The following is a 27,696-nucleotide window of genomic DNA, read 5'->3' on the forward strand; positions in this document are numbered from 1 at the left end:
GCCAAAGTCTCAAAGCAGGTGACAGGCCCGCCGCTAGAGGCAAATTCACAAAAGTAGCTCCTCAGCTAAAGGCTCTGCGTTCCCACTATCCCCAACAGGATTCTAACATTCAGGAAAAGGGCGAGATGTTCCAGGCTTTAACAACGAAGCCGTGTCCCCACCGGAACAGCCAAGACTGTAAGCCCAACACTAGGGAGGCTGAGGCAGTGGAATCGCTGCGAGTTCGAGGCCAGCCTGGGCTAGTGTGGAAGCCCCTTTCTCAAACAAAAATGTCCACCAACACCTCCTTTCCGAGACCTGCTCCCTAGTCAAGGTCTCCCGCGGCCATCCACCGCAGACTCTCACATCCCGCCGCCTCCCGAGGCGGCCCGGCTGTTTCCTAGGGAAAGCGTCCCGTGCGCGTGCTCAGGCGGTTGGCGGCCAACGGTTTACTAACGCGAGAGGGGAACACGGGAAGATGGCAGGACCGAGGCCTGCGGCAGGCCTGCGGGCGGGGCGGGGCGGGAAGCGTCGCGAAGGAGCGGGGAGGCCCCGCCCTTTCCGTAGAGAGCTCTAGAAAGCCGCGCGGAGCCCGAAAACAAAGAGTGCGCAGGCGCGGCGGCCGGGCCCGGGCATTTTGCTGCGTCACCAGCCGCCGCCCGGCCTCACCACCCCTCGCACGCACGCACGCTCCTTCTCCGTCCTCGCGCCCCTCTTCCGACACTTTCCTCCTCTCCCGGCCTGAGGGAGCCGCTCTCCGCGCGGTGCATTCTGGGCATCGAGGTCGAGCCCGCCGTCGCCGCCGTCGCCTTAGGGGAGCGAGAAGAGGCCGCGACCGGGCAGAAGACGCCGGAGAGGAGTCGACTCGCCAGCCGCCGCCGCCAGTGAGGCCCGCCCACCCGTTCGCCTGGCCCCCTGCCCCGTTCACCATGTGAGTGCGCCATCCCGCCGAGGGCAGGTCGTCCCTGAGAGAGGCCGCGCGGGAGCTCCCGGCTGCCGGGAAACGGCCCCTGGGCCCTCCCCCACTCGCGGCCCTCCGCCTTTCTCCCCTCGCTGGCGGCCGCCCTGCCGTGCGCTGGGAGGTCCTGCATCCCTGTTCCGGTTACCGTTGGCGGGCGGAGGACATATTTTTCCTCCAGATGTCCGCTCCCCCCACCGCCAGTCCATTCCCCCGGATTCCTCGGGCCAGAAACCCCACTTCTGCCCCCCCCCCCCCGGACGGCCTGGCCGCCTCGGAACTCCGGGAACTTAGCCTTGGGCCTCAAACTCGTGTGCGAGCGCCTTGCCCAGCGGGCAGCGGAGTCGCATGGCTGCTCCTCGGTTATGGCCGGGCTCGGGGCTCCCGAGTTCTGTAAGCGCTGCCGATGGGGCACCACGCGGCCCTCCGCCCTCCGCGGCAGGCACTGCTAGGCAACTAGAGGGGCCATGCCGTCACCACAACGAAACTTCCCGTTCCCGTGTCGCGCTCGGGAGCCTTCCAGACTCCTTCCCAATCCAGTCAAATTCAGTCACTTGCTGAGCATTGAGTAGTAGTTCTGCACGTGTCTAGTCACAAGAGACTTGGGGACTCGTTCTCTATTTCTCAATAAACTTGGGATGGCGTTTCATCACGCGTCCTCCACGGGAGGATGAAATAGGTGTGGAGGGACCACCTTACTGGCCTGAAGACCGGATCTGTCTAGGTGGAGGTGGTTACGGGTTCTCTTAACAGTCTTAGCTTTGGTGGATTTTAACCTGGTAAGAATTTTTGACCCTGTTTTTTCCAGGTCTTTGCTTCTCAGGAAAACTACTTCAGATGAGTTTGGTGCTGAGTGGGTGCTGTGCTGCACAGCCCTAAAAGTTCATTGCGGATAGCGATTGAAAAGAAACTAGATTAAACAATCATACAGGTGTAAGGACTTCCCTGAATACTGTGTGGCTAGAACTCTAAAGGGATGGGACACACCCTAGAGCTAGTTGGTGCCTGGGAACAGGCCCTAGAAGACATGTGCTGGAAAACATGGAAAGAAAGAGAAGGTTTAACTTTGTTTTTGCTTACGTTTATTCTTGTGTGAGTGCTCCTGGAGGAGAAAGGAAAAGCTGTGGGAATGTGTCTTCGTCGTGTCGGGGTAGAACTCAGGTGGTCAGGTGTGGCGGTGGGCGCCTTAACTTGTTGAGCCAGCTCACCCGCACCGGTATAAATATTATTTTCGAGGCGTTATGGATCGAACTCTTATGTTAGGGGAGGACTCTTATCACCTGAGCTGTATTCCAATGCCATCTCTGGCTTTTTAGGACATTGATGTAAAACTTTTTTTTTTGGTATTTAAATTACTAACCAGTTTGGACATCTCTAAGGAGAAAATTAATTGCTAGGTAATCCAATTAAGAGATGAGCATAGCCAAACAAAACACCTTTTCATCAGAAGTACCAGTTTAGGAGCTGGAGAGGTAGGTAGTTCAGTGGTTAACAGCTCTGGTTTCTCTTGCAGAGGACCCGAATACCCACGTGGTGGCTCACAGCCATCCGTAACTCCAGTTTTAGGGATGTGGTCTACATACATGCAGGCAAACATTCATGGACATAAAGTCAAAGTGGCTTGTTTGAAACATTTCTGTAGGTAATGAATGTAAATAGGTGAAAATTGCAGGTAGCGTATTCTACCCCTTCTCTAATTATCATGCTACTACCTTCAAAAAGAAGGTCTCTTTGTAGACCAGGCTGGCCTCTAACTCAACAGAAACCCTCCTGCCTCTGCATACCAAGTGCTGGGATTAAAGGAATGTGCTATTACCAACCAACACAATTTTTTTTAAGATTTTTTGTTGGCCCTGGACAAGTGCCTTAGATTACATGCTTACTGTTCTTGCAAAGGACCTGGGTTTAGCTCCTATCACCCACGTGGCTCGTAATCTGTAATTCCAGCTTCAGGAGATCTAATGCCCTTTTCTTTATATTTATGGTTGTGAGCCTAGCCTTTAACGGCTGAGCCATCTCTCCAGCCCTCTAATGCCCTTTTCTGATGGTTGGGTACCAGGCAAGTGTGTGGCACATACATATACTTGAATGCAATCAAAATACCAGTACAGTGTGGTAAAAATTAATATTTTTTTAAAATTACATTTAAAATTATGTGTCTGTATGGGTTTGTACATTCTAATGCAGGTTTCAGCAGAGAGCAGAGGTGTTAGGTCTGAATAGAGGCTGTTGTGAGCCAGCCAACCTGGGTGTGTAGGTGTTTTGCCTGTACATATGTCTATGTACCACCTGCTTGCAGCACTTCCAAAGGTCAGAATAGAGAGAGTGTTGGGTTGCCTGGAACTAGATGGAGTTATAGATGGTCGTGAATCACTAGCTGTTGAGGATAGAGACCCCCTGGGATAGAGATCCAGTGCTCTTAACCATTGAGGCATCTTTCCAACCTCTACTAACAATTGATTTTGCAACAAAGTCTCACTATGTAGCACTGGTTGTCCTGGAGCTTTCAATGTAGACCAGGCTGGCCTCAGACTGACAGATCTGCCTGTCTCTGCCTCCCAAATGTTAGGTTTAAAGGCATGGTCCACCATGCCTGGCCCTATTAACTTAAAGATTTTTTGAGTTGGTCCACTACATACGGAACTGCCCTTGAATGCTTAATCTTTCTGCCTCTACCTTCCAAGTGCTAGAATTAGAGGTGGTACATGCCATTAAGATCTGCATAGTAAAGCTTCATGTATGCATATACCTCTTTATTTAGTTTACTACTAATTATTATTATTTGGTACTTTTTTCAAGGCAAGGTTTTTCTGTGTAACCATGACTGTCCTGAACTCACTGTAGACCAGACTGGGTTCTACATATCTCTGCCTCCAAGTTCTGAAATTATGGTGTATGCAACTTCACCTGGCTACACACTTTTTTTTTGTTTGTTTGTTTGTTTGTTTTTTTGTTTTTTTTTTTTTTTGTTTTTCTAGACAGGGTTTCTCTGTAGCTTTGGAGCCTGTCCTGGAACTAGCTCGTGTAGACCAGGCTGGTCTCGAACTCACAGAGATCTGCCTGCCTCTGCCTCCCAAGTGGTGGGATTAAAGGCATGCGCCACCACCGCCCAGCTACACACTTTTTTTAAAGCTTGCACCATTGTGCACATTCTGAAGTAATTAGATCCTTCGAGTTTTAAATGCTCAGTATATGGGGGTAGATATATATGGGGGTAGATTTTTTTTCAAATATTCTATTTATTATGTATACAATATTCTGTTTGCATGTATGCCTACAGGCCAGAAGAGGCACCAGACCTCATTACAGATGGTTGTGAGCCACCATGTGGTTGCTGGGAATTGAACTCAGGACCTTTGGAAGAGCAGGCAATGCCCTTAACCTCTGAGCCATCTCTCCAGCCCAGGCGGCTCATTCTTGAAGAGCAGTCGCTACTCTTTCAGAGGATCTGGGCTCAATTTTCAGGCTCCATCCACAGGGGAACTGATAACAATTGGTAATTCTGGTTTCAGGGGATCCAGCATCCTCTTCAGACCTCTCTGAATGATCTGACCCCCAGTGCCAGACATATAAGCAAAATGTTCTTACATACATGTAAAATAAATATGAACAACTCCTTAGAAAATAAATGTTCAATACATACAATTTTGTAACAGTTCTAAAGTAAAAATTGGGAAAATCCAACTAATCGTGTTGTCTGTTGATGTCTGCTGTAAATAGGTTTATTCTCTTGGACAGTCTCATTGTGTAGTCCTGGCTGTTCTGGAATCTAGACCAGGCTGGGGTTAAAGTTACATACCTATTTATTTACTTATTAAATAAATACTTATTTATATGCTTTGCAGAATTCCCAAAATAAAATCTTCAGCCTTCCAAACTTAAGAGTGAGCATAGGGTATGCTCCTTCCTTCAGTGTTGATTTTCTAATCACTGTAACCTGGCAACTGACTTTTCTTTTTTTGTTTTTTAATTGTTGAGTTAGACTTTAACTAGAAGGCATAGAAACAAAGTGACAATGCTGGATTGTAGGTTACTCATTGCTAATTTAATATTGGTCTGTTTAGGGGCTGGAGAGATGGCTCAGCAGTTAAGAGCACTAGCTGCTCTTCAGAGGTCCTGAGTTCAATTCTCAGCAACCACGTGGTAGATAGCTCACAACCATCTATAATGGGATCTGACGCTCTCTTCTGGCATGCAGCTGTATTGCAGACATAGCACTCATACGTAAGAAAATAAATAATGAATAAACAAAAGCTGAAATTGTGCCAGACAGTGGTGGTTCATGCCTTTAATCCCAGCACTTGGGAGACGGAGGCAGGCGGATCTCAGTGAGTTTGAGGCCAGCCTGGTCTATAAGAGCTAGTTCCAGGACAGCTAGGGCTGTTCCACAGAGAAATCCTGTTTCTAAAAAGTAAAAGGGAAGGGGGGGGGGACGTATGGTGCAGTTGAATCGCCTCGAACTAATGTGTATATTTAGCTTACTGATAACTTGTTGTTTGGTTGGTTGGTTGGTTGGTTGGGTGTTTGTTTTCCCAGAAACAGGTTTCATTATGTAGACCAGACTGCCCTCAAACTCAACAGAGATGGCCCTGCCTCTGCCTCCTGAGTGGTGGGATTAAAGGCATATATCACTATAGTGAGCCAAAACTCCCCTCCCCCTTTTTTCTTGCCTAAACCTTCACCTCCCAAATGTTGGGATTACAGACGTGTTCCACTGCCTGGCTTTCCATAGCAGAACTTTAGTGACTCAGTGCCTTATTAGAAACTGATACAGATACAACAGTTTTGTGTTCATTCTCTTGTGAATTCCTGATCCTTCTGCCTCCATTTGTAATACCAGCCGTGGAAAGGTAGGGGCTTTAAAAACACTGAAAAGGTGACTGGAAAGATGTTCAGCCAGTAAGTGCATTTGATGAACAGTCATGAAGACCTGGGTTCAAATGTCCATCACCTGGGCCAGGAGAGATGGCTCAGCAGCAGGAGCACTGACTGCTCTTCCAAAGGACCAGGGTTCAGTTCCCGGCACCCAAATGGCAATTCATAATTGTCTGTAACTGCAGTTCCGACGGATCTGACACCCTCACACAGACATACATACAGGCAGAACACCAGTATACATAAAATAAAAATCATTTAAAAATTTCCATTGCCCGCATAAAACGCTAGGTATTTGTGCTGTGTGGACAGGTTCAGTGAGACATGTCTCAAGGGAATTAGGTGTGGAAGTAGAGCAAGTGTGAGACAGAATCTGGCTGTTGCATATCTCTATACATATGCATGTATATTACATACAAACATGCACAATTTTTGTGCAATTGTATGTGTAGATAATTGTGCCCATGTGTGTGCTGGTATGTATGGAGGCCTGAAGCTGAGGTTTGAGCAGAGTTCCTACACAGCTGTATACCTTACTCATTGAAACATGGTTAATGGTGCAGAGAATGTAGAGCAGGCTGTCCTGGAACTTGTAGTGATCCTCCTACTGCTCAGACTGGAAAGTGCTATGTTTACGGTGTAAGCCACCACCCCGCCCTGGCCCAAGGAAGAGCTGGGATTTCCTCTCCTGATACATCTCTAGAACAGGTCCCAGTACTATCTTCCAGCAGTGTGCTTTGGCTATGGGACATGATTACATGAGATGCTTTTGATGGTAGGGTTGAGCTAGAGGTCTGCTGTGAGTTTTGTTACTGTATAGCACATCTGCAAATTCTGTTAAACAGATTGAAAAATGTATTGGGGTGGATGGTTAGTTAGCAGGTCTGGAAGGTGGGCCAGCATTTAAAAGAACTTCACTGGTTGGACAAAGTGGAGCGCAATCTCAGTCACAGTGCTTAGGAGGCAGAGCCAGCAGTTAAGTTTTCTCTGAGTTGGAGACCACCATGGCCTATGTAATTCCAGGACAGCCAGAGCTATGAAGAGAGGGAAAAACCAACCTAAACCACCTTAACTGCTCTTGCAGTTAAGGACTTAGATGGTTCCCAGCAACCACATGGAGGCTCACAACCTTCTAGTTCAAGGCAGGCAAAATATTCATACACATAAACCTTTAACTGCTTTTCTATACTTTCTGAAATGTGTATATACATGTATATAGTGAGCGCTGTGTTTATTTCATAAAATCTAGAAAAGCACGACAAGCCAGTATATACCTATATAAAAAGTACCTTTGTATGTGTGTGTTCTTTGGTTTAGGTTATAGTTTGGTCAGAATGATCTTTTAACTGGTTAACACTATAGCTTTGCCTCGAACAGATTCAGTCTCTCAGCTCACGTAATACTTAAGAGAAATGTACTTTTTTGTTTCTGAGTAATTTCTGTATGAAGCTATTAACATGGCTACATGGTAGCACTTTGTGTGTGAGTTTGCCACATGTGTATGGGTTCCTGAGGAGGCCAGAAGAGTGTCAAGTCCTTTGGAGTTACAGAATGTGCAAGGTGCTTTACATAGGTGCTGAGAACTAAACAGAGCTCATTCTGTTTGGTTTTGGTTTATTTTTTGCTTCTTGAGCAAATATTCTTTAGTGTTAGGCCATTTCTCTGCCCCAGAACCCTGCTCCCCACACACATACACACTTAATTTTTTCCCTCTTTTTTAAAAATTTATTCATTATGTGTTCGGTGTTCTGCCTGCATGCCAGAAGAGGGCACCAGGTCTCATTACAGGTGTGTCATATGGTTGTTGGGAATTGAGCTCAGGACCTCTGGAGGAATGGTCTTAACCTCTAAGCCACCTCTCCATTCTGTCTCCCACTTAATTTCAATAGAAATTCAGATATTAACAATAGTTTATCACATTTATGTGTAGAGAGACTTGATTTGTAAAGAGAGGTTTGGGGCCAACTGCAGAGACCTTAACCTTAAACAAAAAGTTGTTTCTGATTGTTTATTTTCTAAGAAATCGTTCTATTAGAGATTCTCTTTCATTTGATGACCACCTGTGTCTTTCATCCTCATCTTCCCTTACTAGGGCACCAGTCATATTGGAGGAGAGCCTCTGTTAGGATTGCACTTTTGATCCATATGGGAAAGTCTCATTCTGAGGCACTGACAAGTCAGAGTTGAAGATGAAAAATTGAACAGAAAACAGTTGTTACTTAATGTAAATCTAAGAAAGTGGGTTAACCCGCCAATGTTTCCCTGTGTTTTTTTTTTTTTTTTTTTTTTTTTTTTTTTTTTTCCAAAACAAGGTTTCTCTGTGTAACAGCCCTAACTGCCCTGGCCTGGAACTCGCTCTGTAACCAGGCTGGCCTTGAACTCATCTGCCTCTCCTGGGTGCTGGGATTAAAGGCATACCACTGTCAGCTTAGTTTTTGGTTTTTTGTTGTTGTGGTAGTGGTGGTGGTGGTTTGATTTTTGTTTTTTTAATATGCATTGGTTGAAGGTGTTGGATCTCCTGGATCTGGATTTACAGACAGTTGTGAGCTGCCATGTAGGTGCTGGGAATTGAACCAGGGACCCCTGGAAGATCAGCCAGTGCTTTTTTTTTTTTAGATTTTATTTATTATGTATACAACATTCTGCCTCCATGTATGCCCGCATGCCAGAAGAGGGCACCAGATCTTATTACAGATGGTTGTGAGCCACCGTGTGGTTGCTGGGAATTGAACTCAGGACATCTGGAAGGGCAGCCAGTGCTCTTAACCACTGAGTCCAATCTCTCCAGCCCCTCCCATGTCTTAAATAATGAATGAGCCAAAGAAAAACAGCATGGTTAGGCATGGTGACACATACCTTTAATACACCTGCCTCTGCCAAGTGCTGGGATTAAGGCACGCTTTGCCACCACCACCAGGCAAGTAATTAGAATTTTATTCAGCTGCCATTTGTGTGCATTGGTAAGGAATCGCTCATGGATTAGCTTTAGTGAGTGGGTATCAAACCCAAAGCATCAACTTCTAGGCAAGAAGCAGGTCGTTTTTATTTTAAAATAGGGTAAAATACTACACTAGATCCTCACGTGCCTGTTATTTGGTATTACTCAGGGTTCTCTAGTGGAAAAGAACCAATTCAGTGAGTGTATAACAGACGGGGATTTATTGGCTTCCCTTACATAATGCTATGTCACTAAATAGTCCCAACAATGGCTGACTTATCTATCCAGAATCTGTAGTTCTTTTAGTCACTTCCAGTCTGGTGCTGAAAGCCTGGAGGAATCTCAGAGAGCTGCTGCTGGCCTTCCGTCATCCATTTTGGGAGCATGAAGCGGTAGCAGCAACAGGGCAGGTGAACTTGCCATTGGAATGTGTAACCCACAGTTATTTAGGATGTGTCTTCTCCCTTCAAGTAATTTGGTCAAGAAAATCACAAGAATGTCTTTTAGTTGATTTAGAATCCAAGTTTACAACCAAGATTATTTGGGTAGGGTCTATTTTTTATCTGTCACTTCTTTGTCCCCAATGGATTTCATTTCCAATTTAAAGATTGTTTAATAAACATAGCCTAACCGGTGAGTATTAATGTCTGAACAGGATGACACAACTAATGATACAGGAAAGAACATTGGAGGTTATTTTTAGGTTTTTTTGGGGTTTTTTTTGTTTTTTTTTTGTTTTTGTTTTTTTTGTTTTGTTTTTTGAGACAGGGTTTCTCTGTGGCTTTGGAGCCTGTCTTGGAACTAGCTCTGTAGCCCAGGCTGGTCTCTAACTCACAGTTATCCGCCTGCCTCTGCCTCCCAAGTGCTGGGATTAAAGGCGTGCGCCACCATCGCCTGGCCCATTGGAGGTTATTGAGAGTTGCTGTAACAGGCATAAACTCGAGAGTGTCCAGCAGAAAAGCCCCTCCGAGGTGTCCTGCTCTAGTTGCTTGAAACAAAGCTGTTTACCAAAAGGAACAGTTTTCTTTTCTTTTCTTTTTTTAAGTTTTTTGAGACAGGGCTTCTCCGTAGCTTTTGGTTTCTGTCTTGGAACTAGCTCTTGTAGACCAGGCTGGCCTCGAACTCACAGAGATCCACCTGCCTCTGCACTCCTGAGTGTTGGGATTAAAGGCATGCACCACCACCGCCCAGCCTAAGGAACAGTTTTCTAAAGTTAAGCAAAGGACAACTGGGTAATAGTGGTGAGCTGTAGCTATTAGTCTTAACTGGACAGGCAAGTTTATTGTGATTTTTATTATTGATGGATGTGCTTATAATATGTATGTGTCTTAGAGCCCAAGTTTCCATCTTTATGTGAATTCTGGGAATTGAAGTCAGGTTTGCCAGGCTTGTGTGGCAAATTCTTTTACTTGATTGCAAATCCATCTCACCAGGACAAGATACTTTGTTTTCTTTTAAGTAGCACAGTTTATTTATTGGTTGGTTAGTTGATTGTTTGGGGGACATGGGAGCAGGTGCTGTATAGCCCTAACTGTCCTGGAACGCTCTGTAGATCGGGCATGGCAAACAGCACAATTCCTAAGACTGGATTTCTCCAAAGGAAAAAAGCACTGTATACAAAAATGAATTCATCTTACTTAACTTACAGTGCTTGAGTTTAAGCCTAGGGGTTTGCCTGTGCTAGGCAAATGCTCTCTAACACTGAACTGTACTATAACCAATGCTGTTTCGGGGGACAGTAGTTGAGATGTGGTCCTACTCCAAAACTTCGATTTACCTGGACTTCAATAGTTTTCCTACATCTGCTTGTCAAGTGCTGGGACTGTAGACATAAACCACCACACTCAGCTACTTTTAATTAAATTTTTCTTTATTGCTAAAATTTTCTAGTGTATTAGCAACAGGGTAGCCTCTAAGATCTACCCTGTTGAGGGCAGCAGATTCTTTGGCCCTTCTGAATAAAGTACTTTGGCCACCACAAGCCCCATTTTTCCTCATATTGTAGAAGAAATTGGGCCAGGTGGTGGTGGTGCACACCTTTAATCCCAGAATTGGGGAGGCAGAGACAGGAAGATCTCTGTAAATTCAAGGCAGGCCTGGTCTACAGAATGAGTTCCAGGCTGACTCCATAGCTACTGAGAAACCCTCTCTCTCTCTCTCTCTCTCTCTCTCTCTCTCTTTTTTTTTAAAAGGGAATAATTCTGGGCCATGGTTAGTGGCATGTGCCTTTAATCACAGCAGAGGCAAGCAGATCTCAATGAGTTCGAGGCTAGTTTGGTCTACATAGTGAGACCCTGTCTCAAAAAACCAGAAAAGGAAAGAAAAAAATGATAAGTGAGGGCTGGAGCAATGTTCTATTGTTCTTAGAAGGCCTAGAGTTTGGTTTCCAGCATCCTTATCTGGTGGTTCACAACTGTTTGTAAGTAAATCCAGCTTTTCTGACCTCTATGGGTACTTGTACGCAGGTGAACAAACTGCCAAGTGGTGGTAGCTTATACCTTTAATCTCAACACTTGGGAGGCAGAGCCAGGTGGATCTCCATATTTGAGGACAGCCAGGGATACAGAGAGAAAGTCTTTCTCAGAAAACAAAACAAAAATGAAATCTTTCAAACTGAATGTAAATGGTGTAATTTGTATTCAAGAGGCTAAGGCAACTCTGTCAGTGCAGGGCAACATGAACTTAAAGCAAGACACTGTCATAAAACAAAAACCCCAAGGGGAGAGGATATAGTTGGTAGAGAGATTAGTACATCTGCCAATATGTACTAAAGAGGTAGTTTTATTTGGCTCGCTTATTGTCATTTCAACTGGGGAAGCTAACGTGCCATTTTCTTTTTTAACATGTGTGTGCTTTGCCTGCTCATCTTGGATCCTTTGGAGCTGAGGTTACAGGTGGTCGTGAGTTGCCCTGTAGGTGCTGGAAATTGAATTTAGGTCTTCTATAAGACTAGCCAGTATCCTTAGCCACTGAGCCATCTCTCTAGCCCTTGTTCTGTAAGACAACAGCTTGATATATATGCCTCCTGAGTTTTATGACAACATACCTTGACACCACTATATTTGTCAATTATTTTGTTCCAGGATTTGGCACATCAAACCTAGACCCTGCAAATGTTAGGCAAACATTGTGCCACTGGCTACATCCCTATTACTTCTAAATTCTAATGTTGAAATTCCAGGATTGTAAAATACTATGTGCTTCTGAAAGTGGCTTAGTTTTCTTTATAATTTAAATTACGCATCTTAGTTTCAGTGGTCCTGGTTTAAAGGATTGACAGGGTATTAAATGTTAGATTTTGAGTTTTAAAATCCCTATTAATGCTGGGCAGTGGTGGTGCACACCTTTAATTCTAGCAATGAGGAGGCAGAGGCAGGCGGATCTCTGAGTTCAAGGCCAGCTTGGTCTACAGAGCTAGTTCCAGGACAGCCAGAGCTGTTACACAGAGAAACCCTGTCTTCAAAAATAGCCCCCCCCCCCCAAAAAAAAGCCCTGTTAACAGTGCTGAACATACATCTGTGGAGAAAACAGTTTGTTTGTTAAAGGCTATTTTCTGTCCTACAATGATACTAGAAAGATAAATGGTGTTATGTGTGTGGGCAGTGGAAGATGAGATGTCCAAGGCTAATGTGAGCTATGTGAAATCCTGCCTTTTTCCCCGGTCTCCCAAAATAAAGTCCCTGTTATGGAAGTTTTTGTTCTTCTGAAATTACCTTGTGGGAGTCCTTGGAATGTGGAGTAAATATAAAGTAAAAGTTTAAAAATGTGATAGAGAAATACATTACTGTGTTAAATGTGAAGTTATTTAAGTACTGAACTCCTGTTTGTCTCGTTTTCTTTATTTGTAGGCAGCCTGCTTCTGCAAAGTGGTACGATCGAAGGGACTACGTATTCATTGAATTTTGTGTTGAAGACAGTAAAGATGTTAATGTAAATTTTGAAAAATCCAAACTTACTTTCAGGTAATTTGCTTGTTTGTCTCAGGGTAGCAGCTTGGGAAGTAAGGGTTTATTGGGCTATGCATGCCCCGTTCACCATCAAAAGAAGTCAGAGTAGGAACATGATGGAGGCAGGAGATGAAGCCAAGGCCATGGAGGGGTGCTGCTTACTGACTTGATGCCTATGGCATGCTTAACCTGCTTTCTTAGAGAACCCAGACCACCAGCACAAGAATAGAAGCACCCATAATGAGCTGGATCCTCTCCAATCAATCACTAATGAGAAAATGCCTTACAACCTGCCTATAGCGCAGGAAGCATTTTCTTAGGTTGGCTTCTCTCAGATGACTCTAGCGTGTGTCAAATTGACATAAACTAGCCAGCACACCTTTTTATATCAGTGTTACCCAAAGCTTATTTCAAATAACTGAGTGACTTAATCTTGGTTTTTTGCTGATCTATTGTTTAAAGATGCTTATTTGAATTTTTATCTCTTTTAGTTGTCTTGGAGGAAGTGATAATTTTAAGCATTTAAATGAAATTGATCTTTTTCACTGTATTGATCCAAATGTAAGTATTAATGCTTTACCCAGATTTAAATTATGAGGAAATGCTGGTAGTAAATATTAAGTCTAATTAATATAACAATTTATAGAGACTTATATTTTATATCCTCCATTCCTGTGTGTTTTTTATTCTGTCACTGGGCAGATGACAGCACCTTTGAAGCCTGTCTTTAGATCTGAAACCTTAGTAGCTGAGAGCCCGAGGAAAGAACCGGGAGGCAGAGGCAGGTGGATCTCTGATTTCAAGGCCAGCTTGGTCTACAGAGCTAGTTCCAGGACAGCCAGAGCTGTTACACAGAGAAACTGCTTACTGGCTGACTTCCCGTGACTTGCTCAGTCTGCTTGTGCCTATAAGGTGAATTTTCAGAAAACTGAGACAGGATGGCTTTGCCTACATAGAAACACTCGGGTGTGCTGATTAATGAGGGTCTTGAATTCAGGACAGCAGGCTGCACAGTAATGGCCAGATTATGGAAGAGACAGCTCTGTGGTAGAGTATTCCCTGGTACACTTCAAGGTCTTAGGTTGATCTCTAACAATATAAAAAGAAGGTTAAAAAATCTGGAAAGGGAGCAGTAGAAAGGAAAAAGGTATTTACCGTGATAATAGAGATATAAACTGGTGTGATGATGCTCTTGTTTTAGGACTCCAAGCATAAAAGAACGGACAGATCAATTTTATGTTGTTTGCGGAAAGGAGAATCTGGCCAATCGTGGCCTAGGTTAACAAAGGAGAGGGCAAAGGTGAGTTGTCATTTTCTGTGCTTGAGAAATAAAAAAGTATGTTTTTATAATTTGATTTTGTTGTTTTGTTTTATGAGAGTTTCCCTGTGTATAATTGTTGGTGTTCTATACTTGGCTTTCTAACCAAATGTCATAAGTCCCTAGTTTTATATTCAAGAGATATAGACTTATGCATCAGATGTAGTAACACATTTGAGGCTAAGACAGAAATACTGTGAAATTCAAACGAGCTTTCCTGGATGTCTTTGTTAGGGTTACTTGTGGTTGCTGTGATAAGACACCATAGGAACCAATTTAAAGAGAGGGTTTATTTGGTTTATACTCCCACGTTCATAGTCCACTGAAGGAAGCCAGGATAGGAACCTGAATGCTGGAGCTGATAGAGAGGCGAGGCCATGGAGGGGTGCTGCTTACTGGCTGACTTCCCGTGACTTGTTCAGTCTGCTTTCTTTTTTGTATTTTTTTTTTTCGAGACAAGGTTTCTCTGTGTAACGGTCCTAACTTCTGGAACTAGCTCTGTAGACCAGACTGGCTTCAAATTCACAGAAGTCCACTTGCCTTTGCCTCCCAAGTGCTGGGTGGGATTAAAGGTGAGCACCACCATGGTCCAGCCAGTCTGCTTTCTTACAGAACCCAGGACCTGGATTTACCCTGGAATTACCCTACCAACAGTGGACCATGCCCATCAGTCGCTAATTAAAATGTTCTTACAGGCTTGCCTGCAGCCTGATCTCAAAGGACTCTAACCTGTGTTTAATGACAAAATCACCAGTACACTGTGCTATATAGTCAGAGCTTGCCCTTTTTTAGGGCTGGGCTTGGTACTCTGTGTCTACAAGGTACTAAGTTTACTCCCCAACACAGAAGAATTTGCCAGGCATGGTGGTTCACAGAGAAAGGAGAATCATGAGTTCAGGACCATCATGGTCTTTAGAAGTTACAACTGTCTAAAAAAAGGAAAGGGAGAGAATTTGCAGAGGGAAAGCTTTTCTAAGATATTTGGTTATCATAGGGGAATAAAGTTTGGTGTCACTTAAAATTGAAGAAACTGGGGGTGGATTGCCGGGATGACTTAGACAACCATGATTGCTGCCAAATCTGAAAGCTGAGTTTGATTCCAAGAACTCACGTGGTAGAGGGGGAGAACCGGCTTCAAGTTGTTCTCTTATCCTCTTGTTCCTCCACACATTTAGAAGTACCTTGTGTGGTGGCTTATCCCAGTATGTAATGCAGAAGCATAAGGATTTCTGAATTTGAGGCCAGTTAGGGCTACATAATAAGGTACTTGTAAGTCCCAAGTCCGTCTCTGGCCTCCATCTTTGGAGGCCCCATCTTTGTGCCCGCCAAATATGCCCACTCTCCCAGTCTACTTCAACTGCTTCCCTGGAAGGTCCCCTCCTGTGTCGTGGTCGACATTACTCCTTACCCCTTACCCTGTCACTTTTGTAGCCTCCCATTAAACATGGATATTTCTTAATTTGGCTTGATTGGGATTTTTGCATCGGCAGAGAGCTCATGTTAGGTTAGGGAAAATTCCTAGCAGTACTGTCTAGAATGAAAGCAGTGGCACTAGGGCTGTAGCTCAGTTGACAGAGTGCCTAATATGCAGCCTAGAATCCGATTCTCCAGAGGGATGGCTGTTTTTTGTATAAAAGGAAAGTTAAACAAAATAACGATTCATGGGCTTGTTAAGTACTTTTGGTTTCCCTTGGATTTTTCTTCTTTGATTTTTATGTCTCAGTGGTTGTAAGCTCAAAAAACTTAACATGGGTAATGCTTTTCTTGATCTGTAGCTTAACTGGCTTAGTGTGGACTTCAATAATTGGAAAGACTGGGAGGATGATTCAGATGAGGACATGTCCAATTTTGACCGTTTTTCTGAGGTAAGTTCTCTTAGTGGCATCCTCTACCCTGTTCTCATAATTGTCTTGTCTTTCCTTTTTTTTTTTAATCATCCCTAGCGCTTGTGTTGCCTTTCCTGAAGGCATTCTTTTTTTTTTTAAATTTATTTGCTATGTATACACGACATTCTGCCTCCGTGTATGCCGGCAGGCCAGAAGAGGGCGCCAGATCTCATTACAGATGGTTGTGAGCCACCATGTGGTTGCTGGGAACTGAACTCAGGACCTTTGGAAGAGCAGCCAGTGCTCTTAACCTCTGAGCCATATCTCCAGCCCTCCTTTTTCTTTTTTTCCTTTTAAGGAAGGGTTTCTCAGTGTCCTGGAACTCATTCTGTAGACTGGGCTGGCCTCACAGGACTCACCTTCCCAGTGCTGGGATTAAAGGTGTGCGCTGCCACCACCTGACTTTAATACTGTTCTGTACAGTCATTTTGATATGTTTTTCTTTAATGCATATGGGTGTGTTTTGCCTGTGTATGTGTCTGCACCATCTGGGAACCTGGTGCCCATGGAGGCCTGATGATGGTGTCAACAGTTCCAGGAAATGGGGTTATAGAGGGTTTTTTTTTTTACTATTATTATGTATACAATATTCTGTCTGTGTGTATGTCTGCAGGACAAAAGAGGGCACCAGACCTCATTACTGTGCCCAGGCCCTCTTTAAGAGCAACAAGTAAAGGTGGGCATATAGGCTCCAAAATTAAAGAGAAATGCTGTCATGAAAAACCTACCACTGAGCCATTCGAGGTTTTTTTTTGTTTTTGCTTTTTTTTTTTTTTTTATGTAGCTCATCAGGCTTGCCTCTTACCCCAGTGTGTAGTTGTGGCTACCGCGTCCTACTTGAACCTTCCCTTGTTTTCAAGGAAGTTGTAGTCTGAGTGTATGTAATTACATAGACTCTGCCTTTCCGAGAAAGCAACTTAAGTTTCTTTTGCATTCATAGATGGGAACCTATGTTGGAGTAAAGGTTTATATCTGTAGTGTGTAGCTTATTAAAGCTGATTTTAACATTTTAAAAAACTAATTTTTATGCTTGAAACAGATGATGGATCACATGGGTGGCGATGAGGATGTAGATTTACCAGAAGTAGATGGAGCAGATGATGTAAGTATATGAACCTTCTTTTCTATTTCATAGTAGTGAAAGGCAGTTCAATATAGATGGTCTTACATGCTCAGTTGCTCCCTGCAGGTGTTCACTCATATCCATCCTTTCCCCCCTCATAAAGGGAAGTGCTGCTTTTTTTGTTGCTGTTGGTGGTTTATTTTTCTGTTTATTTTTAAGATGTATCCATTTTGGGGGAATTTTGTTTGCCTAGTTGGAAAGTTGTATTTGAACCATTAAGGATCATATTTTTTTTAATATTTATTATATATACAATATTCTGTTTGTGTGTATGCCTACTGGCCAGAAGAGGGCACTACAGATGGTTGTGAGCCACCATGTGGTTGCTGGGAATTGAACTCAGGACCTTTGGTAGAGCAGGCAATGCTCTTAACCTTTGAGCCATCTCTCCAGCCCCAAGGATCATATTTTTAACAAATCACTGCACAAAAGTAAGAGTTAAGAGATTGTCTTTGGGGTCTAGAGGTTGGGCTGCTTTTCCAGAGGGCCTGCCTGAAGGTTCAAAAAAAAAAAAAAAAAGGATTGTCTTTGGGTGGTAGTGGCGGCATATGCCTTTAAACCAAGCACAGGTAATGCAGAGGCAGGTGGATCTCTGTGAGTTCGAGGCCAACCTGGTCTACAAGAGCTAGTTCCAGAACAGGCTCCAAAGTTACAGAAAAAAACCCCATCTCGAAAAACCAAAAGAGAAGAAAGAAAATTATTGTCTTTTTATCAAGGATATAAGTAGGATTTAAAGCCAGGTCAGAGACTATAATAACAAAGGGATGTGAATGCATCAAGAGGAAGCATATTCAACTATTAGAATTCTTCCTTTAATATTACAGCATTTTAGCACTTGTTAGTTATGTAGTTGGGAGAATTAATTCTCAACTTCAGTACGTAGACTTAGAATTCATTGTTGTCTTTGTATTGAGTCAGTTTTTCCTTTAATGGGATGACACGAGATGATAACAAGGGGGAGAATGGAGTGAGTTCAGTCCTAATCAAGAAGCACACAATATCTTACAGAAAGGGTTCTGTTGTAAAGTTATTCACTTTAGGAGAATAAGTGAGTTATCATTAAGTTCTGGGTTCCATGTAATTGTTTTTGCTACTATGGTAAAAAAAAAATAAGTACAATGTTTGGATTCTTAAGGTAAAAATATTCTGTTAAGAGATATGTGTACGATTAGTGTTGTAACTTATAAAAATTTCTTCTACAGGATTCACAAGACAGTGATGATGAAAGTAAGTGAGGGGTTTGGGGGGAAGCCCGTGTTTGTGGTTTGTTTTATTTCCAGTGTAAGTGCTTGTCTTACACTGAGACCAAATTTCAGAGCAGACACCAATTTTCTTTTTAAACTGAAGAACAATTTAATGCCAGGCCATGGTAGCACATGCCTTTAGTCGGTGGCAGAGGCAGGTGGATCTCTGTAAGTTTGAGTCCCTCCTGGTCTACAAGAGCTTGTTCCAGGACAGGCTCCAAAGCTATAGAGAAAGAAACCCTATCTTGGAAAGAAGGAAAAGAAAAATTTAATTTTAAAAGAGTGGTAGAGTACAGGTTAGGTTAAAAATCACAGCAACCACCAGGAAAAGTGGAGGAAAAACTCATACCTATTTACACAGGGTTTTTCCTGTGTAGCCCTGGCTGTCCTGTAACTCTAGACCAGACTCACCTCCAACTCAGATCTGCCTGCCTCTACCTCTCAAGTACTGGGATTATAAAGATGGACGCCACCGCCACCTAGCACATTTTATTTTGTGTTTTGACTGCGTGCGTGCGTGCGTGCGTGCGTGCGTGCGTGCGTGCGTGCGTGCGTGCGTGCGTGTGTGTGTGTGTGTGTGTGTGTGTGTGTGTGTACTGTGTATAGCCGGTACTTGGGGGATGAAAGATGCTGTCAGAGCCCTTGGACTTAACAGCCAAATGTGAGCCACTGTTTCATTACCAGGAAATGAGCCTGGGTTCTCTAGAAGAGTAGTAATCTGTCCAGTCTCAAGAACATACTTTAAAATTTAGCGTAGAATAGAATTAACTAATTAAGAAAGGAGAAAACATCAAGCTAAAGCGAGGAGTATTACTGCAAGAGTTACAAATTGTCTTTATTATGAGATACAAAGGAAATGGGATTCAAAGTGAAAACACAGGCTCACAGGATACAGACAAGGTAGAAGCCTCTCTGCCCCTGGGAGATGTGAAAAACTTGCACACACTTACTTCTGCTCTGACCTCCCAAGAGAGTGAGCACACTTCTTGTCTCTGCTTATTAGTACACACGTAGCACCTCACACTGTGCCCTAAGGACCGGTACCCCAAAAGATAATTGGCTGAATGAATTCTCAAAACACCAGGCAGTGGTGGCATGTGCCTTTAATACCAGTACTTGTGAGGCAGAGACAGGTGGGCCTCTGAGTTTGAGGCCAGTGTGGTCTACAGAGTAAGTTCCAGTTCAGCCAGGGCTACACAGAGAAACCTTTCTCTGGGGAAAAAAATTAAAGGGGGGGGCATTCCCAAGAGGTGAAATGGGCTAGCTCTAAGGAAGAGGCCTTCGGGATCCTCGTCACGGTTTTAGAAACCCCTTACTCTTTAAGGGTCCTATGCACACAAGTTCTACTAGGGTGTTCAGCTCTGTCAGCTGCTTCTCTGCTGAGACTTTGTAACTCTTAGGTTCTGTTGTAGTTAGTTCTCTTCTAGACCTTAACTAATTTTTCTAATCCTTTCAGAAATGCCAGATCTGGAGTAAGGAATGTTGTCATCGCCTGGATTTTGAGAAAGAAAAATAACTTCTGCAAGATTTCATAATTGAGAAAATTCCTGAGTTGAAAGCTCTAAAGGCAGATGCTGTATTTGCCTCCTTTAACCCATTTTTCAACCTGTTTTTTTTTTTAATTTTTTTTTTAAAGGCTTCACTAAGGGTTGATAATGTACCATTGTATGGGGCAATTTAAGTCAGGTAAGGCAATATCCTTATGCATGAACATTTCCCAGGATTCCATGAAGTGGTTGAGATCCTAGGCAACTGATAAAACAGCTCTGATGAATAAACACTTTTCACCTAAGTCTTCTTTCTTCATAACACAGCTACTTACTTACATCTTAGGAAGCTCTCAGCTTAGGGAAAGGTCCCTCCCTAGTTTAGATCCCAGACCATGAACTTGAAGGGGGTGGAAAAAAAATTGGCTGATTCTTAAACTGATACCCTGCCATTCTTTCAGTGTACCTTTCAGAATTATTCCACTAAAGTTTATTTTTCAAAAATGTACTTTACATTATTGTATGTGATCACTTGTCAGTGTTCAGGTGTTTTAGCTAAAACTAGTGAATGCCCTAACTTAGATGGTTTTTGAAGCCTATACATTGGTATTATTTGGCCCTTAAGCTCTTTAACATCTCTTAGCACGGAGGACGAAGAAAGAAAGCTGTACATTGTTGCTTGAGAGTCTGTACATTTTAGACCAGATTTGTATTTGCACTGTCAGTATGGCAAATGAGTGGAAAATGTTAATACACTATTGGATTTTTTTATTTCCTGTTTTGATTTCAGCTTATGCCCTGGCTGGAAAACCTCAATTTATGTTCATGACAGTGGGGATTTTTTTAAATGTCTACATTCTTTCTAATAAACTGTTGGACGATTTCTTGGCTCTCCTTCTAAGTGTCTGGTTTGCTGTAATTTCATGTATTTTCCACTTACTGGAATGGAGTTCTTATTTTTTTGAGGGAAAACTTTGGGACTGCTCCTGTTTGAAAAAAGAGGTTGCTGTACTGTCACAGGAAACCCTTTCAAGTGGATCTGTAATGGAAACTGTAGATGCACTTTCAGCAGCTGGAAAAGTGTTGTGTGACGTGATTGAAATAAAACTAAATGTGTTGTCCTCCTGTACATCTCTCAGCTCCTGCATTTAGCAGTGTTGCCTCCACACTTCTAAAGTCTGTCCTGCGGAGGGAGCCTGTGTTTCCACCATCTGTTGCTATCCAGGCTGTTTCAGGCAATGTTGAATGAAGTCCTAAAGATGAAAGGTTGATTCCTTGATTATTTCTGTGTGTAGAGAGCTCAGAAATGAAGTGTTTTTGGTTTTTTGGTGGGTGAGCTCAAGACAGGCGCTCTTTGTGTAAAAGTCCTGGAACTTGCTTTTGTAGACCAGGCTGGCCTCAAAATCACTGAGAGCTGCCTGCATTTACATATCAAGTACTGCAGCTAAAGGCTTGCACCACCAACCACCTGGCTGCCACTGTCTCTTCCCTTTCTTCCTGCCTCTTACCCACCCCCACCCTGCCACTGCCGCTTTTGTTTTTGTTTTTGTTTTGTCTCTGTAGCTTTGGAGCCTGTACTGGAACTCCCTCTGCAGACCAGACTGGCCTCAAACTCGCAGAGTGTGTATATGTCTGAGGATAGATTATATATATACACACTACATGTAAAGACTGACTTGCTGGTGCACACTTTTTTTTTTAAAGATTTATTTATTTATTATGTATACAACATTCTGCCCCGATGTATGGCCGCACGCTAGAGGAGGGCACCAGATTTCAGTACAGATGGTTGGGAGGCCGGGCGGTGGTGGCGCACGCCTTTAATCCCAGCACTTGGGAGGCAGAGGCAGGAGGATCTCTGTGAGTTCGAGGCCAGCCTGGTCTACAAAGGGAGTTCCAGGACAGGCTCCAAAGCTACAGAGAAACCCTGTCTCGAAAAACCAAAAAAAAAAAAAAAACCAGATGGTTGGGAGCCACCATGTGGTTGCTGGGAATTGAACTCAGGACCTCTGGAAGAGCAGCCAGTGCTCTTAACCTCTGAGCCATCTCTCCAGCCCCCTGGTGCACACTTTTGATCCCAGCGCTATATGAGGCAGAGGTAAGTGGTTCAAGGTCAGCCTAGTCTACGGAGCAAGTTCCGGGACAGCCATGGCTGTTAAAGAGAAACCCTGTCTTTAAAAAGCAAAAAATAAATTGCTCCATGTATGTGCAGGTTTCCTCACATGCAAGGAGACTGTTAAAGCCCCTTGAACTGGATACAGTTATATGTGGGTCTTGGAAATTGAGCCCAGGTACTCTGCGAGCAGAAGGTGCTCTTCTTTTTCTCTATAGCGCCTAAATTTGGGGGTTGGCGGGAGGAGGTATTGGTCCTTTAAGAACTCCAGTTGAATAACAAGTTCACATAACTAATGAGTTAGGATCACTGAGTGAAAAGGACACACATATATCACCACATCTAGCTCTTAAAATTTTAACATTTAACTGGGCGGTGGTGGCACACACCTTTAATCCCAGCACTTGGGAGGCAGAGGCAGGTGGATCTCTCGAGTTTGAGGCCAGCCTGGTCTAGCTAGTTCCAGGACAGGCAGCAAAGCCACAGAGAAACCCTGTCTCGACAAAAAAAAAAAAAAATTAACATTTAATCTGTACATTTGGATACAAACCTTCGAACATTCCTAAGACAGGCAAGAACAGCTTGGTAGCTCTCAAATGTCCTGTAGGTATGGACAGGGCAATCCGTTCCTTGGCTACATAAGGTTAAAATCAGCCTGGACTAAGAACCGAATCTGCATAGCACAAGCCTTGCTTCAGAGCAATGCTGTGTCTTGTCAAAGCAGTAGGGGACTAAATACCTTTAGTCTGAACACTAAGACAAGAGGCAAGCAAATCTTGTCTATGGAGCAAGTTCCAGGACAGCCAGGCCTACACAGAGAAACCCTGTTCTTAAAAAAGCAGTAGAGGGAACAACAACAGTAGAGGGAGACTTGGGAAACTTGATATACTTTGTCCTTGTCCTTATCAGAAATTCTATTCTTGGTAAACTATCCAAACCTTTTGTTGCAGTGTGGTATATGGAACAGATAACTAATGTGGGTAAAATTCCAGGGATTGGTCTCACAGCTTATAAACATTTGAGACAACCCAGAAATGAGTAGTCTATGATCTACCAGTAATGGTGGTGTATTCCTTTAGTCCTTGCACTCAGGAGGCAGATCAGGAGTTTGAGGCCAGCCTGATTTGTAGGGCCAGTTCTGGGACAGCCTGAGCTACACAGACACTCGTCTCAAAAAATGGGGGTGGGAAGGGAATGAGTGGAAGTGATGTGTCAAACATTTAATTTTTAGTGCTGGACATTTGAGTCAAGGTACTCATACACAACAGGAAAGTGCTCTACCACAGAACTACTTTCAGATACTGTTAAACATTTTGGTTATTTCTAAACAAGTGAAGCAGGATTTAGGCGAGGGTATAATCTAAGATTTTATGAGTGATCTGCATGCATATGTATATGCAATGCCTATGGAGTCCAGATGAGAATGTTGAGACTCCAGAATGAGTTAAAAGTGGTCGAGCTGGGGCTGGAGAGATGGCTCAGAGGTTAAGAGCACTGACTGCTCTTCCAGAGGTCCGAGTTCAATTCCCAGCAACCACATGGTGGCTCACAACCATCTGTAATGTTATCTGGTGGCCTCTTCTGGCCTGCAAGTATACATACAAGCAGAACACTGTATATGTAATAAATAAATAAATCTTTGAAAAAAAAAGTGGTCGAGCTGCTATGTAGGTGTTGGGAGCCAAAGCCTAACCCTTTGAAAGCACTAAGTCTCTGAACCATCTCTAGCTGGAGGGAACTAAGTCATCTTTTACACCACTTTAAGCAGTCCTCAGCCTATGGGTCTTTGGTTGCCTAAAAATGAAGAGTTATCAAGTTGCTACTCTGAAGTTTGCTGCTGTTAGGAATCATCTGAAGATGTGTTTGCTGACCCAAAGGGTTCACAGCCCACAGGTTGAGAACCACTGACAGTATGTTGCTGTAGTAATGGAATAATAGCAAAAACGAACATGTCAAAGTCATATTCTGACGGGGGATATTGCATGAGTTTGAAGGAGGGGTTTGTTTTTGGAATTTGGGGTTGTCTTCTGCTTTTATGCATGTGTGTGTGTTGACTGCATGTATGTTTGTGTACTCTGTGTGTCTGATGCCCTTGGAAGCCAGAAGAGAGCATCAGGTACCCTGGGACTGGAGTTGGATTTTGTGAGCCACCATGTGAGTGCTGGGAATTGAACTTGGGTCCTCTGGAAGTGCAGCCAGTGCTCTAAATTGCTAAGCCATCCATCTCTCCAGGCCCATGTGTCTGTTGTTTAGGTAACTGGTGTTGTCTTTCAGCAATCCTGCTTCCAGCCCTGTTGAGATTACAGGTATTGCCCCAGTATACTCTGCTCCTCGTGGTGTTGGGGGTAGGTTCTGTAGTCTCCTGTGTCCTTGGCAGGCAAGCACCTGCTACTTGAATTACTGCCTTCTGCTCTTTGCTGTTTACAGTCCTAGGAGAAAACTGGGCTGGAAATGGCAGTGGAAGTAGGCTAAGTAGATGAAATGCAAAGGCTAGCCATAAGTAAAGAGGATAAGGATCTCTGAAGCTGGACTACTGGATGGATTGTTATAGTTCCTAGCCTTAGTTAACAGTAGCCCAACGCTAACTCATAACTGTTGTTCACCGCCGGGCGGTGGTGGCGCATGCCTTTAATCCCAGCACTTGGGAGGCAGAGGCAGGCGGATCTCTGTGAGTTCGAGACCAGCCTGGTCTACAGAGCTAGGTCCAGGACAGATTTCATGAAGTATCACTTGTATTGTCTGGGTGTCCAGAAAGAGCCAGGGGTGGTGGTACACGACTTTCATCCCAACCTACAGGAAGCAAAGGCAAGTGGATCTCTCGAGTTTGAGGCCATTCTGGTCTACAGAGAGAGTTCCAGGATAGCCAGGGATACACAGAGAAACCCCCGCTCAAAAAAAAAAAAAGTCTGTTTCCAGTTTTTGCTTATATGCAGCACATACATGCCTGGTTTCAGAAGAGGCAAGAGAGGCTTCCAGATCCCTTGGTACTGAAGTTCTAGATAGATGTGAGCCTCCATTTGGGCACTGGAAACCAGACCCTGGTCCTCTGCAAGAGCTGCCAGTGCTTTTTAACCACTCAGAAATTCAGCTCTTAAAAGTTAATTTGAGGGGCTGGAGAGATGGCTCAGTGGTTAAGGGCATTGTCTGCTCTTCCAAAGGTCCTAAGTTCAATTCCCAGCAACCACATGGTGGCTCACAACCATCTGTAATGGGGTCTTGTGCCCTCTTCTGGCCTGCAGGCATACACACAGATGGAATATTGTATACATAATAAATAAATATTTTTTTTTAAAAAAAGTTAATTTGAGATGGCTTAGCAGGTAAGAGAACTTGGGTGCTCTTTCAGAGGATTGGGGTTCAATTCCCAGAATTATAACTCCAGTCCCAGGGCATCTGACACCCTCTTCTGACCTCGGAGAGGACAAACATGCAAGCAAAACATCCATACACATTTTTTAGAAAGTACAAATAGTAGCTAACATGTATGGGTCATACAACAGATATTTTTCTTGTTTTTTTTTTTTTCCCCCAAACAGGCTTTCTCTGTCTAGCTCAGGCTGTCCTGGGATTCTTTCTGTAGATCAGGCTGGCCACAAACAGATCCACCTCCCTCTGCATCCTGAGTGCTGGGATTAAAGGTGTACACATCACCATTGCCTGGCCAGATTTTGTTTTGAATTGTTTTTCATATATTACTCTGTTTAATGCTATGAGCAGCTGGTGAAATTATCCCATTACTGAACCTTTTGTACATAAATAAATGATATAGAGATAAATTACTTACCTGGTGATGTCTAGTAAGTGACAAGATCAATGTTTTACCCCAGTCTGGCTCCTACTTTTCTTAAGTGAGGATGGTGGGGAGACTGGATCTAGTGTGGACTTATTTATTTATTTATTATGTATACAGTGCTCTGCCCACATGTATTTCTGCAGGCCAGAAGAGGGCACCAAATCTCATTACAGATGGTTGTGAGCCACCATGTGAATGCTGGGAATTGAACTCAGGACCTTTGGAAGAGCAGGCAGAGCTCTTAACCACTGAGCCATCTTCACAGCCCTAGTGTGGACTTCTGAAACTTCAGAGCCCACACCCCGTGACACACCTTCTCCAATAAGGCCCTATCTCCTAATCCTTCTCTAGCACTTTCATTCCCTGGTGATTAAGCATTCAAATATATGAGCCTATGGGGGCCATTCTCATTCAACCACTACAGAGACTCAAAGTGGGAGAGGTGGTGGCCTTTAGTTCTTCCAGGGTTCTAGTCCCAATACCCATGTCAGATGGCTCACAACCATCGGTAACTCCAGTTACAGGAGATCTGATAGTATCTTTTGGCCTCCCAAACACTCAAAATACCCAACTGCATTAAAAAGCAAACGAAAGGGATTGCTGTGGAGCAAAGCAACAGCGCAAACTCAGCACGTGGTCTGTAGGTGCTGTCTGCTATTACAGCACCTGTGATGGAGGACGGCGGCAGGAGGATCTTGAGCGTAAGCGGGTGGGTGGAGAGAAACAGCTCACTTGTAGAGTGTTTGCCTAATATGTGTGAAGTCCCAGTACCACAAACACCAAAAAAGTATGTCCTGTGCTTAGACACAGCACATGGAGCTTAGCATCCCCCGCCCAGCTACATACAATGCAGCCTTTGCTAGCTCCCCACTGTCAAACGGTAGGAAACTACTTGTCATCATGCAGAAAAATGAGAAGTAATGGAAGTCTACAGCTATGTGTTCTCAGGAAGATCAAAGGTCTCAGGAAGATCAAAGGTTAGATACCCCCACTTCATCCCCATTGTTGCTGAATAAAAATGCTATTTTAGGAATAGCTGTCATTGACCCTGACTTATTCTGGAGGAACACACACTTATGGCTAGCTTCTACTTTCATTCAAAAGTCCTTTTGAGACCTGGTTCGGGCTTCTCACTCTGAACTCATCTTTTCTCTATACAAGCTTTTCACCTTAGCTCCAACTAAACAACAACAAAAAAAACAAAAAACAAAACCCATTATTTCAGGCAAACATGACCTTGGCATATTCTTCCTTTCTACTTTATCTTAGGGATTTCTAATACATATTACAGCCAAAGTCTATTACTTCTGGTCTTTCGTTTTGTGTTTGAGACAAGGTCTCAAGTTGACCACCTTAGGATAGAACTCTTGATCCTCCTGCCTATACCTGTCAAATTCTGGAATTATAGGGTTCTGCCACCACGTCTGGTTAGGACAATTTCTTCTTTGACTAGGTGACCTAAATTTACCCCTCGAGTGTTATAAATAACCTTGTCTCCTCGATGAAGTGCGTGCGCCTGTCGAAGGATGGTTTGCTTAGGCTTCTTTTATTGCATGCACGGCTTTAAATGAAGAACTTCCAGGTTTCTGACTTGCTGAGCCGCTTGGAAACTTCCACCCTCACTACTGTGGGGGGAAACCCACGGTTTCATGCCACAGAAGGCTCCTGACTTTGAGGGTGCAACCATTTGGGTTAACCTCCGAGGCTGTCACCTAACTCAAGGCCCAAGGACAATCAAAGACAACCTAGTCCACACGTTCAACCGGAACCCCGCCCCTTCACCTAAACGTAGTTCCACCAAGTACCGTTTCCAATTGACATTCCTATGGCCCAATTAGGTTTCGAAACTCAGAGCGCTGCTCCGCCAATTAAAAAAAGGCGTTTAAGATTGGCACCAGTTTAGACCAATGAATGAGGAGCTTCGAGCCTTTTTCCCTATAGGAGCGGCCCTGAAAAAGATGAGCAGCAAACTCACCCAATAGCTGCGCCGACCGCAGAGGCGGCCTCGCCCCAACTGCAGGACCAGCGGCGGGGA

General features: G+C 43.9%; 1 protein-coding gene across 1 annotated transcript; it reads left to right on the forward strand.

Moving 5' to 3' along the window:
• The first annotated feature begins 551 nt into the window (after positions 1-551).
• On the forward strand, positions 552-20,884 carry Ptges3 (prostaglandin E synthase 3). The gene is made up of 8 exons (XM_075954551.1): positions 552-910; positions 12,599-12,712; positions 13,189-13,258; positions 13,899-13,997; positions 15,791-15,880; positions 16,941-17,003; positions 18,227-18,251; positions 19,725-20,884. Coding segments are annotated over exons 1-8 (483 nt in total). The 5' UTR covers positions 552-908; the 3' UTR covers positions 19,745-20,884.
• The last annotated feature ends 6,812 nt before the right edge of the window (positions 20,885-27,696 follow it).

This window comes from Microtus pennsylvanicus, chromosome 20 (genome assembly GCF_037038515.1).
Source record: "Microtus pennsylvanicus isolate mMicPen1 chromosome 20, mMicPen1.hap1, whole genome shotgun sequence".
Classification (NCBI taxonomy): Eukaryota; Metazoa; Chordata; class Mammalia; order Rodentia; family Cricetidae; genus Microtus; species Microtus pennsylvanicus.

What these genes read in the sequence shown, in the direction of transcription:
- Ptges3 (XM_075954551.1), top strand. An exon ending in TAACAAAGGAGAGGGCAAAG is followed by an intron (nt 13,998 to 15,790) that starts GTGAGTTGTCAT and finishes CTTGATCTGTAG; the next exon opens with CTTAACTGGCTTAGTGTGGA. An exon ending in ACAAGACAGTGATGATGAAA is followed by an intron (nt 18,252 to 19,724) that starts GTAAGTGAGGGG and finishes TAATCCTTTCAG; the next exon opens with AAATGCCAGATCTGGAGTAA.